Below are 13,271 nucleotides of genomic sequence, written 5' to 3'. Positions count from 1 at the left end.
TAATCCCAGCACTTTGGGAGGCCAAGGCGGGCGAATCACGAGGTCAGGAGGTCGAGACCAGCCTGTCCAACATGGTGAAAACCCCGTCTCTACTAAAAATGCAAAAAAATAGCTGGGTGTAGAGATGGGTGCATATAATCCCAGCTACTCAGGAGGCTGAGGCAGGAGAATCGCTTGAACCCGGGAGGCGGAGGTTGTAGTGAGTTGAGATTGCCCAGGTCACACAGTGAGACTCCATCTCAAAAAAAAAAAAAAAAAAAAAAAAAAAGATAAGGATATGAAAACATCAAGTTATGCACCTTAAATATATACAATTAAGGAAGACTATAGTAAAAAAAATTCAGATTGAAAAATCAACAGGAGACAAACCTGATATGGTTCTCAAAAAAGATATACTTTCCAAAAGGTAGATAAAATATGATACAGATTCTATTATTGTCCCAAATTAAGGAAATTTTAGTGTCTAATAAGATAAGTAATATATAAAAGAACCTAACATTTTCCCTAGTATATTATAACATAGTAATTATTCAATCAACATTCAAACAACTGTATATTATACAGTGGTATTTTGTTTGGTGTTTTCTGAACTGAAATGATAGCAGCTCCCAGGACATTGATATAAAGTCAGTCTGGATCTCCATCTAAAACATAGTGTCCACTTTGCAATCTTCAGCCTGTATTTGGGGATGCATACTTCTGTATGTAGTTCTTTGACAGTTTTAGTGATGCTGGGGTCCTAATAATGTGGATATTAGCTTGCTCTACCTAAGTACTGTACTGAACACTGCATTTCTGCATTGTTAAGTTGTCATTTCTAAACTGTATGAACAGTATAAAGATCAATAAAGTTGGCCGGGCGCGGTGGCTCAAGCCTGTAATCCCAGCACTTTGGGAGGCCGAGACGGGCGGATCACGAGGTCAGGAGATCGAGACCATCCTGGCTAACACAGTGAAACCCCGTCTCTACTAAAAATACAAAAACTTAGCCGGGCGAGGTGGCGGGCGCCTGTAGTCCCAGCTACTCGGGAGGCTGAGGCAGGAGAATGGCGTAAACCCGGGAGGCGGAGCTTGCAGTGAGCGGAGATCCGGCCACTGCACTCCAGCCTGGGTGACAGAGCGAGACTCCGTCTCAAAAAAAAAAAAAAAAAAAAAAAGATCAATCAAGTCTTCACTTACAATTTTTAAAGCTGTGGTACTGGAAATCTGTTCAGTGCCAATATGACTTCCATGTACAAGAAATGCACACAGAGAAGAAATCCTGAAAACTGTAGATTGTTGACTCTTACTTGAATATATACTTGATATGGTTTGGCTGTGTCCCCACCCAAATCTCATCTTGAATTCCCATGTGTCATGGGAGGGACACAGTGGGAGGTAATTGAATCATGGAGGGCAGGTCTTTCTCGTGCTGTTCTTGTGATAGAGAGTAAGTCTCATGAGATCTGATGGTTTTATAACGGGGAGTTTCCCTACACAAGCTTTCTCTTTTTGCCTGCTGCCATCCATGTAAGACGTGACTTGCTCCTCCTTGCCTTCTGCCACGATTGTGAGGCTTCCCCAGTCACATGCAACCATAAGTCCGTTAAACCTCTTTTGTAAATTTCCCAGTCTCAGGTATGTCTTTATCAGCAATATGAGAAGAGACTAATACAATACTGAAAGAGAGTATCATGTATAACATTGTTACTGAATTGTAAACTCAAAAAAAAAAAAAAAAAAAGAGAATTTGTCTCTCTTGTTTGCCAATTTTTTCTCTAAGGCAGGGTTTTTTAACTTTGACACTATTGACATTTTGGACTGGTTAATTCTTTTTTGTAGGGGACTGTTCCATGCATTTGTAGGATGTTTAGCAGTTCCTGGCCCCAACCTACTAGATGTCAGCAGCACCCGTCTCCAGTTGTGACAAACAAAAATACCTCTAGACATTGATAAATGCCCCCTCGGGGGAAAATTGCCTCCATTTGAGAACCACTACTCTGAAGAATAAAATAGCATATGGCAAATAAAAGACACTCACCAAATATTTTTGGATTGACTGAAGACAGGAAAGAACAGTCTTCCACAAAATGTACCACTTGTGATATGCTTTGAATATCTAGGTATGACCTGGAAACGTTTCTATAACCTTAAGAGTTATGTATTTTATATACATTAGAAAATATAGAACACGACAAACCCATGTTTTTGTGTAGTATTTTATAGGACAGCGCTAAAGTGGATACTGAAGTTAAAAAGTAACTTAATGGAAGGAAACATTAAGTAACTGTACACAACAGATACATTAAGCACAACTCATCAAATTGATTAAGGTGGTATGTGAATTACTGGAGTTTGAAGCACTCATTTATACTAGGGAAACTTAAGCACAAATGAACTTCCCCTAAGTCTGGTTTGTGTGCACCACTAGAATCCTCTTTGGGAATGATCTAGTGCCTTGCACAGGCTAGATACAGGTGTTGATGACAAATTGCTTACCCTTTGAGAATTAGTCTGATAGACACTATAAGATATTAACATCTGGATGAGGTAGCATTATGAGAGTTCAAAGGAAAAAGAAATTACTTTCTACTCAGGTAATGAGGGAAAGTATCACTATTGATATTGAAGGATGAATGGAATTTTTGTAGTAGATAATACGGAGGAAAAGAGTAGAGGCAAAGAGTTGGACCAGTTCAAAACATATTTAAGGGATGACTAGAGGCTGGTTTGGCTGGACTGTAGTATAGCTATTAAGGAAAGTGGAATCTGGTTGTAGAGGGCGTGTAATGCCAGGGTGGGTTAATCCATGGAACAAAGATTATTTGATTTTCTAATGTCTGGCTAAAAACTACTTTGTTGTTATTGTTTTTAAGTGTATTGCCGTTATTTTAGAAGTAACGTTTAGTTTGGGATGGGGACCTGACTGAGAATCAAGATAAATAAATACTGCTGCTTAGAGAAGTATTAAAAACTAACACACACACACACACACAGACACACACACACAGACACACACACACACACACAGACACACACACACACACACACACACTAGCTGAAAGAAGAGACCAGAGACTAGAACAGCAGAGGATCAGAATGGAAAGATCATGACATCAGAAGAAGCAAGGAGGTAACCTGGGCCTGGGGGAGTTTGCGGTTTGAGGTGATATGGGTAGTAGGCCTTGAGCCTTTTATCTCTGTAAGAAAATTGTCTTATTTAAAATAAGATGCTGATCTTTGGAGGTTTATTACTGAAACGCTAGATGAGGTGGCTGACATGTAGTATTGATTTTTGCCTCCTTGGTTTTATCTTCCCCTGGAAGATAGCTGCCTCCAATGATGCTTGTTGTTTCCACCATGCTGACCTCTGGAGCGGCAATTCCTCTTTGAAAATCCTGGCCCAGGCCTGACAGCCCTTTCCTTTGTGGTTTCTCCTAACACAACTGAAATAGGCTTGATTCTTTTCTAAAAGACTTTATTAAATATTAAAGAATAAACAAGAAATAAAATACAAGAAGTCCTGCCAGATTTACCTAGCATCTCTGATATCACTGTCCCTGGTCAAGCCACTCTCATACCTCAAATCTCCTTTCCCTACTGCTGCCAGAAGTGTCTTCTTAAAATCCCAATTTAGCTATATCACTGCCCTGCTTAACTCTTTCATGGCTTCTCATTTGTACATGGATTACATTTTAGTATATTAACTTTCTTTTGGTATTTCCTGGTGTAAGGATGGTTTTATAGTTATGTTGACATAATGATTATTTCATTTATGTGATTTGAATGGGTTACGGTTACAGTTGAGATGATACTTGGGAAGGGTGAGAACCTTCCTGTGAAAAGGTATGAGTTCTAACACTTCCCTAAAGGTTTCCCAGACTAGCTTTATCTGAAGGGTCAGGAGTCACTGGATTTCAAATTGTGCTTCCTATAGTGCTAGGTTTCTGATGAGGTATGTCCAGGTCACCTCCAGAAAAAAATCTCAATGGGTGAGACTACAACCCACCACACCAATTCTGCCTGAAGAGTTCCACCCTAACCCATAAAATTTTTTGAGGGCTGTCTGCTGCTTTCAAAAAAGATGCGTTGATGAGAAGTCATTAGATGATTTCTAAAGTTCCTTTCAACTCCAAAATTATCGGAGAATCCAGCCCCCTTGACGTCTTTCTTGATTCACTTTATGCTAATTTTGTTCCATATGATTAATGCGTTGTTAGAAAATAACAGAATTTCAGAGCTGCAAGAAACTTTAGCAGTTATCTTGTCCAGTTTTCCAAAATGAGCGCCAAAGAACAAGACTCCTGAGAAATGCCCGTTGCTTACAGAAAGGACTATATAGCTAAATACTTTGAGACTGTACTTCTGTCCCATTGCTCAGTAGCATTTTAAAGGCTCTGAAAAGTCTTATAATAAAGAAACCTGATTAAATTAAGTCAGTATTTCCTACATTGGAAGCATGGGCTCTATTTCAACTTACTATGACCTTCTTTATCTGGGACTAGTTTCTGCCCTATTACCAGATCAGAGAGCCCTGTTTTTGAATAACACACTTTTTAACATACCGTGTGTCATGCGCGTCCATGTGAAGAGACCACCAAACAGGCTTTGTGTGAGCAATAAAGCTTTTTAATCACCTGGGTGCAGGTGGGCTGAGTCCGAAAAGAGTCAGGGAAGGGAGATAAGGGTGGGGCCGTTTTATAGGATTTGGGTAGGTAAAGGAAAATTACAGTCAAAGGGGGGTTCTCTGGCGGGCAGGAGTGGGGGTCACAAGGTGCTCAGTGGGGGAGCTTTTTGAGCCAGGATGAGCCAGGAAAAGGACTTTCACAAGGTAATGTCATCACTTAAGGGCAGGAACAGGCCATTTTCACTTCTTTTGTGGTGGAATGTCATCAGTTAAGGCGGGGCAGGGCCTTTTCACTTCTTTTGTGATTCTTCAGTTACTTCAGGCCATCTGGGTATATATGTGCAAGTCACAGGGGATGCGATGGCTTGGCTTGGGCTCAGAGGCCTGACACTGTGGAGAATAATTTGGGAAAACTCATATAGTTGAGCCTCCTCCTTTTGCAAAGAATTTATGATAGAAAATGATTGATCAGGTGTCACACAGTTGGTTATCAGGTCTCAGTCTAATATTTATTCCTCAATGGTCTCTGTTTAACTTCAAGTAGGTTATAGATTCCTTAATGGACTGATAGTTTATCTCTTATAGCTTTACCTTTCAGGTGCTTAGTTTCATATTGGGAACATGATAAGTGAATAATAAATGCATGATAGCTCTATGATTGAACCCTGTGAGAATATGAAGCATTATGATATGAATTGGTTTCTGTGTATGTATGAGGGGTTTTTTTTCCATCTTTTGGAAACAATTTCTGTTCCCCTGTGTATACCCTTTCTCTGTAATTGCAGTGTATGTTTTTTGTTTCTCCAAAGTTTCTGTTGTCAGTAGTTTATGGTCATTGATTCATACTGTTTATTGGAAATAACTCTGTGGGCTGCTTTGCCTCAGGGCTAATTTGATTAGGGATGCTGTTGTTTTACACCATTTGGGAAAATGTTACGCTATAAAGGCTATTGAATTTGTCACAGAATGATATTGAAGGGAAGCCAGAGACAGGAGAGCTAGTAACTTGCTGGCCTGGTTATTAACTTTGGGCCTTTTGGGATTTTTGTCTGCCATTTGTGTTGATATTGCTGTTTTCTGAAGAGATAAGTGTGTGACCAATTTGGGGATTGTTACTTGGCACGGACAGAAACTAGTACCAGATAAAGAAGGTCATAGTTAGTTGATATAGAGCCCCTGCTTCCAGAATATTGTGCTTCTGTCCTCTGAGGTTAGATTATCTGTTTGTGAGGGAGAAAACATTTATGTAAGGGAGAAAGATTGGAATGTACTGAAATGAAATGCTCACATTGACCACATCAGCTGTACTGGAGCTTATCTGATGTAACCACTCAGCCTCTGTCAATCTGACTGTGTGTATGTGCTCTGTTTTGTACAGGGAATCGTCATCCAGGGACCTGCCAGAAACCACAAGAAAACATGGGGAGGGGTAAGTTTCTCTTCCCTTTTAAGTAATTTAGACTGTCTCTGTAGCTATTATAGTCAGGAAATTAAATTTCTAACTCATAGTATATTTGTGGACACCTAAATTGTATTTCTTGTTAGTGTTAAAAAGTTTTTGTCTGAAGCAGGGCTTTGCAGAGAAAGACCATCAACCACATATATATTATATATACACACTAATATATAGTGTGTATATATGTATTAGTGTATATATATAGATATATATACTATAATATATAGTGTGTATATAGATATACTCGATATATAGATCTTCCCCAAACCCAGCTTCTTTACAACTTTTTTCTGTTTTCATGCTAGTAACATAAAATAAAGAGTCTACTATGCAGCCAATGAAAGTAGTAAAAATAATCATCTGTGAGGCTGATCTGTAATTTTTTTTTTTTTTTTTTTTTTAAAGCCCAGCATTACGAACCATTAGATGAATTCCTTTTGTTTATTTTTGCCTTCTCATAAGGCTGCTTATGGGCAGTGGACAACAGATAAATTTAAGTTCATTTCCTTGTTAATATTAAGCAGCCACAAGAGGGACTTCATAAATAATTCTAATTAATGTATATCATGGCAACCTAAAATAATCAAAAGGGTCAGAATCTAGTTTAAAGAGTTTATTCGAGTGCAAAGGTTGAGGATGGACTCATCTGGAAAGCACTGATTCCAAAGAATGGAAATCACTGTTTCCAATTGTAGAAGTTTGGGGATCACTTGAATAGACAAAGTTTAGGATATTTTAACAGAATTTTAACATCTTTCTATGTAAGGCTTACTGCATAGTTACAATGACCTGATTGATCCAGGTGGTCCTTTTCTTTCAGGAAAGGTATATTTAACATTCCACAATGAAGATGTGATTGTCATGGGGTCTCTGTTTGGGGCACCATCTGGTCTGAGTTAGGTACAGGATAATAAAGGAAGAGTAGCAAAGATCAGTGACTGAAAGGGGGAGGTCTGGCCTCTGGTCTTTGCTATTCATTTACAAAACAACAGCAATGAGGAAGAGTGTTAAACTATAACCTGAGAAGCAGAATTGCAAAATATGTTATGTGACTGAAACCACAGTCACATCTCTCCCAAGGCTTAAAGTGTTTTGGGGGGCTCCAACAGCTTTTAAATTTTATTAATTTTCACAATCATAAAATTAGAATGCTATGAAGGACCTCAGAGGAAGATTTGGTGTGTATAGTGAGAAGAATACTGGATACAAAAGACCTGAATTCAAGCTCTACCTCTACTACCTTGATCAAATCCTAGAAACTCCCTAAACTTGTTTGTTCATCCCTGACGTGGGATTAATACATTCTGCACTTCTAGCCTCAGAAAGTTGTGGTTGGCATAATGTGATAATACATGTAAAAGTGTTTTGAGAGTTCTAAAGTGTAATGGAATACAGCAGTGGTATCTGCCCATTACTGTCCTTACTGACTAACTATATCTTCATTGTTTTTTTAATGGGTAAAAATGAAGTTATTTGACCAGATGCTTCTGTAGGCAGCATGACTGGGACTTGAGTCATATAAGCAACTGAGAGTTCCTCCTTCTGTTGCATTTTGCTTGCCCCACCCTTGTATGGGCCCTGGTAGGAAGCTCCAAGGATTATGGATCAATCACGGAAAATATCTTCTTGAATCTTGCTGAATCAGCTTTTGTTCCTGTTTTCTCCAGAGCTTCCCTTGGAAATTGATTAGGCCTAGCTATTCTGGTTCTTTCCAAATCTTCACAAAAGATGGCAATCTCTGATGGTTTGGAATTTTTAAAACTAAATAAAATTTTTAAACACTATTCAGAATTCTGGGACTAATCTGTGCCACGGCCTGCCCGCAAATCAGCTGTCAGTGGAAGCTTCCAGAGTAGTGATACAGCTCCAATGGCTGGGGGAACTCCAGGGTCCTTAGTCTCACGCCGAGTTAGATAAAACGACACAGACACACGTGGAGTGGTTTTAAGTAGTGGAGAGTTTAATAGGCAACAAAGAAGGAAGAAGCTCCCGCCTACAGAGACAGAGGGAGAGGGGCTCCCAGCTGAGAGAGGAAACCTGGAGTGTGGTGGAAAACAGCCAGTTATATGAGGAGACTGGAGGAGGCAGTGTCTGATTTGCATAGGGCTCAGGGGATTGGTTTGACCAGGTATGTCATTCACATAGCCTGTGAGAAAACTGGCCCTCCCACCCTAGCTTTTTAATGTGCAAATGTAGGGCGCTGTGATGTTCTACACACGTGGGGATATGTGGGGACGGCCATGTTGCCAGGAACATGTTGGGGCAAGGGGAAGAAGATGGTGGGAATGGCCATGTTTGTGTGGACCCAGTTTCCAATGGCCTGCATTTGCATATCAAAGCTTGCTGGCCCAACTCTTAAGAGCCTGGGCTTTCCTGCTAGACAAGAAACATTTCTGGAGCTGCTTTAAAAGAAAGAAAAACTTCCCAAGGACCCCTTTTCCTATCTATCTGCCTAAAATAATTTCTTAGTAACTCCTATAACATTAGCACATCATGTTTGGTCCTCACCCAATCCCAAAAGCTTCAAGTGGATTTGGAGAATGCTGTGGTTGTTGGATACTGCCATAGCCATATAGAGGGGAGAGCTGCACTGAGACAAGGAAACCCATTCTTTCTTATTTCCTCTATTCATTTTTAGACTGCTCATCAGGTCACTAGCAAAGGGACTATTAGGTTCTTAGTTTAGAAGGTGTCTCAGCAACTTTTTGTTCAAATGGTCAGGCAATTAGTATATAGTTGACCTTTGAACAATGTGGGGGCTAGGGATGCTGACTCTGTTGCGTAATCAAAAATTCATGTATAATTTTTGATGCCTCCAAAACTTAACTACTACTAGCCTACTGTTGACTGAAAGCCTTACCAATAACATAAACAATTAACACATACTTTATATGCTGTGTGTATCACATACAGTATTCTTATAATAAAATACACTAGAGAATAGAAAATATTAAGAAAATCATAAGGAAGAGAAAATGTATTTACTATTAAGTGGAAGTAGATCATCATAAAGGTCTTCATTTTTGTCATCTTCACATGGAATCAGTGGAGGAAGAAGAGGAATTGGTCTTAATGTCTTAGGAGTGGCAGAGACTGCAGAAAATTTGCGTATAAATTAACCTGTGCAGTTCAAATATGTGTTGTTCAAGAGTCAACTGTAGTTCTTGCTAAAGAACAGGGCATGGTAATGTAATCTGCAAAGATAGGCATGTTTCCAAGCTGGTGATGAGATAAGGGAAGTGCTTCAAAGAATGCTGCTTTTACAAATACAGAAGCTTGTGATAGCATTTTCACTGTGTTGACCACTTTGAAAGCATTTGTAATATCCTGAATCTCAAAGAGACTCTATCCTTTACTCTCTAAGCTTTGCTTAGTTTGCCTGATTACATTTGTTAATTGCTGACACTGTTATTGGGGAGAAAAAGATGCTACTGTATGCTCATTTTTCTCTTTTCTGGCACTGTACAATGAAATTTTCCCTGCATTTGGCAAAGATTCTCACAAACGTAGCCCAATGTATCATGCAGAGGGACACAGAGGAAAAATATTGCAAAGATATGGCACTAGCCTCGTTACATAAATTAAGGATGCATGAAAACAAAAAACACGGTTGGATAACTGTACAGTTTAGGTGAGAAATTAAAACTGAGGTGAATTTCTTTTAGCATTCTTTGATACTAGATGAAGAAGTTATTTGTACATATGTGTTAGAAGAATCATTCGTTTATGTGACATGAAGGATTATAAACAAAATTTAAATCTTCAGGTGGGGAAGATGAGAACAGCCTTGTATATTTAATTTTTTATTAGCCTACTACTACCAGTGTCCATTGTGTGTGACACTGAAATCCCATTTACTATGTATGAATTCTTAAACAGGGCTTAGTCTTTGGGACTCTTAAGAATCTGTAATTATTCTGATATTAACACATTTCTGTAGAGCACTTTATAACTCACAGATACTCCCTCTACATTATCTTGAGTTGCAAGACAACCCTATGATGTAAATAGGAATTATTATCCTCATTTTATGTGTTATAAAACTGAGGCTCATGAGAAAAAGTCTTATCTATAATCCACAGACTACTAATGGAGAGCCAAAATGCGAATCTAGGTCTTCTTATGTCACATCCAGTTTTTTTCTTCCAATAAACCATATTCTGAATATCTTAATCATCAATAGTGTGTAAGTCAATTAAAAACTTAAGAGCTGTCTGTTGCTGTGAGAGGTATAGAAGAAATTATTTTTTAATATCTGCAGTGTTCACATATCATGAGGGACTGGACAGAAAGGCAAAGGGAAATGGCTCATTGTTCATCAACATTTAGGGTAACAGCTAAAATACATGTGTATCAGATGGTGGAATGCCTCAAAGATGAAAATCCTCTGAGCAGCAGTGGTCCATGTCTGCGGTAATTCAAAAGGCAGCCATACTGATTGGCAGTGACCATAGTAGGTAACAAAACAATTCAGTTCAGAAGCTTATGCTACACAGTCCACAAGGGAAGGTGCCTAAAGTAAAGGGTCTTTTGCTGCTTACCTGGCCTATGTGAAACTCACCCGTTTGACTGATGAGTTTTTATCTTTGTGGTTTTTGTTGACACAAGGAATATAATGCATCATGGAACACCAGAATAGCATGAGATGACAAGATGAGATACTGGTTCAAAAATGAACAGCATATATAAATAAAACTATATGTAAAATTCTAGTAGAGAACATTTTTACAAAGAGAATGTGAGGATTTTACAAATGTGTATATATAGGCTCACAAAATATTATAATATAATCAGGCCTCCATATCTGTGGGTTCCACATTTATAGATTCAACCAACCGTGGATTGAAGTTATTTGAGAAAAAAACAAAAAAATAAGAATACAACAATAAAATGCAAATAAAACAATACAGTATAACAACTATTTTCATAACATTTACATTGTATTAGGTTTTATAAGTAATCTAGAGATGATTTACAGTGTACAGAAGGATATGCATAGGTTATATGCAACTACTGTGCCATTTTATATAAGGGACTTGAGCATTTTGGTATCCGTGGAAATCTTGGAACCAATCCCCAATGGATACCAGATTACTGTTCTAGGGTATTTATCTTTAATCATCTTCAGATGGTAATTGAAACTATATTTTACCTTTTCATTTCTCCTCTGACCAACTGGTATATTCATGATAAAACGGTAAAAGGCCCAGTACTCCCAGTAAGTCTTCTCTTTATCTACAATGAATATTTTTCAGTTTTCTTGCTTTAAAAATTTTGTGATTATTGTTTTTTTACAGTGTTTTGGTAGAATTTGTGTTTTAAAGATATAGCTACTTTCCATCTGAATTTTTTTCTATCTTAGCACACATTTCTATTACTGAATCTTCTAAGTGCTGTGGAAGCAATTTGTGGTATCTGCTAGCCTCATATGAAGTTATTAATGGCTATTTTCACTATCTACCTTAAAAACAGAGCTTCTGGGAGAAGTTCGTCATGTTGTCTTGATAATAGCAAACCATGAGCTAGCTGCTTGTACACATCTTCCACAAAATAGGAATAATACTTAGCCATGAATTTTCAAAATAATTTTGCTTTGTTATATACAAAACAATATCTGGAATAGCTTAATGATTGCAATCAGGCAGGTCTTATTTGTGGAGGATAATCCGAAATAAAATATGAAGATAACTTAGCATTTTTTTTTTCTGTTTTTCCTCTTCCAGTATTTAGTCTTTGGAAATAGGTCTTACCTACCTAGCTTAGAAGAAAATTGTAGGTCTATAAAATCTTTATATGAAAAATCAGTTTCCATTTTCATTTTCTGTACTTAATAGTAACATGACCTTAATGTCTTAGCATAAATGAATTTTTATGGTTGTGCTATAGCAAAACAGTGGTAGTATTGCCAGTTAGTCTTTGTTTCTTATTACAACATAGCTGCATAATTCCTCTGGGTCATTGCATGTGCTGGACTCCTTTATCCCAAGGAACTCAAACATATCCCCCTAGTTGTCAAGACTTAGTGGAAGGGAAAATGGTTTACAGCCACCACAGTAAATACGTAAGTTATTTGATTCACTGCTGAACTATTGTTAAGTTGAAGCCAATTCTAAACTTTAACTGAGTGTACAGCTCTATGTTGTCGAATAGGGAATGAACCTTCAAACTGACAAGCCTTGTAAAGTAACTGTCTTATAATGAAGTGCCTAATTTTATTTGGGACCTCCCCTGGTTTATGGTTCAAGTGAAGGTATCCACTTAAAGTCAATTAATTATTTCATTTTTCTGCCTGTATTAGATTTGAGAGTCTCTTAATTATGGTGACATATTCAGGCCTCTTTAGTTTAGATGATGTCAATAATTTATTATAAATCCTTATCTTCAGAATTTTATAACAGTAACATGGATCTGCTTGTGGCTGACAACTGCCATAATTTTTTCTTGGCAAGTTTTTCTCACTAGAAAAGAACTGAGAGTCAGGCTACTTTTTAAAAACTCATTATAGTGCTTGATGCTTTTTGTGTTTGATGCAATCCTCTCTGCCATTTACTTATTAAAGAAGAAAATAACCTTTGGCACATAAGTTTAGAAAGGTTTCTCAACTTTAGCACTATTGATTTTCTTTAAATGGTGGCAAAATTTATATAACATAGACTTGACTATTTTAAAGTGTATAATTCAGTGGCATTTAGTACATTTTGTAACCAGAAGGTTGCTGTGCTGTAAGGAAAATAGTTACAAAATGTACTAAAGGTTGCTGTGCAACCTTCTAGTTACAAAACATTTTCGTCACTTCCAAAAGAGATCCTATTCCCATGAAGCAGTCACTTAATCCCTTCCCATTATCAACTTCCCTTACCAGAGAGGTACATTTGTTACAATCAATGAAACTACATTGACATGTCATTATCACCCAAAGTCCATAATTTACATTAGGGTTCACTCTTGGTGTTGTATATTCTATGAGTTCGGGTAAATGCGTAAAGAATGACATGTACCCACCATTATAGTATTATACACAGTAGTTTCACTGCCCTAAAAACAAATCCTCTGTGCGCCACCTATTCATGCCTCCTGCCCACTCCCCCTCCATGCCTGGCCATCACTGATCTTTTTATTATCTCTGTAATTTTGCCTTCTCAGATTGAAGAGAAAGAAACCTTCTCAGATTGGCTTCTTTCACTTGGTATTATGCATTTAGGATTCCTT

At 37.9% G+C, this 13,271-nt stretch overlaps 1 protein-coding gene across 1 annotated transcript in view; it reads left to right on the top strand.

Annotated features, from left to right (window-relative positions):
* The window catches only part of PRRG1 (proline rich and Gla domain 1), a 107,523-nt gene that overhangs the window by 53,524 nt on the left and 40,728 nt on the right, over positions 1-13,271 (top strand). Inside the window, exon 2 of the mRNA XM_003917561.4 lies at positions 5,985-6,035. Within this exon, the coding sequence (XP_003917610.1) occupies positions 6,026-6,035 (10 nt within the window). The 5' untranslated portion in view covers positions 5,985-6,025. The remainder of the gene's footprint in view (positions 1-5,984; positions 6,036-13,271) is intronic.

The sequence above is a fragment of the Papio anubis genome, chromosome X (assembly GCF_008728515.1).
Source record: "Papio anubis isolate 15944 chromosome X, Panubis1.0, whole genome shotgun sequence".
Taxonomy (NCBI): domain Eukaryota; kingdom Metazoa; phylum Chordata; class Mammalia; order Primates; family Cercopithecidae; genus Papio; species Papio anubis.
The sequence above is the reverse complement of the archived record's forward strand: the minus strand, read 5'-3'. Positions and strand labels throughout refer to the sequence as shown.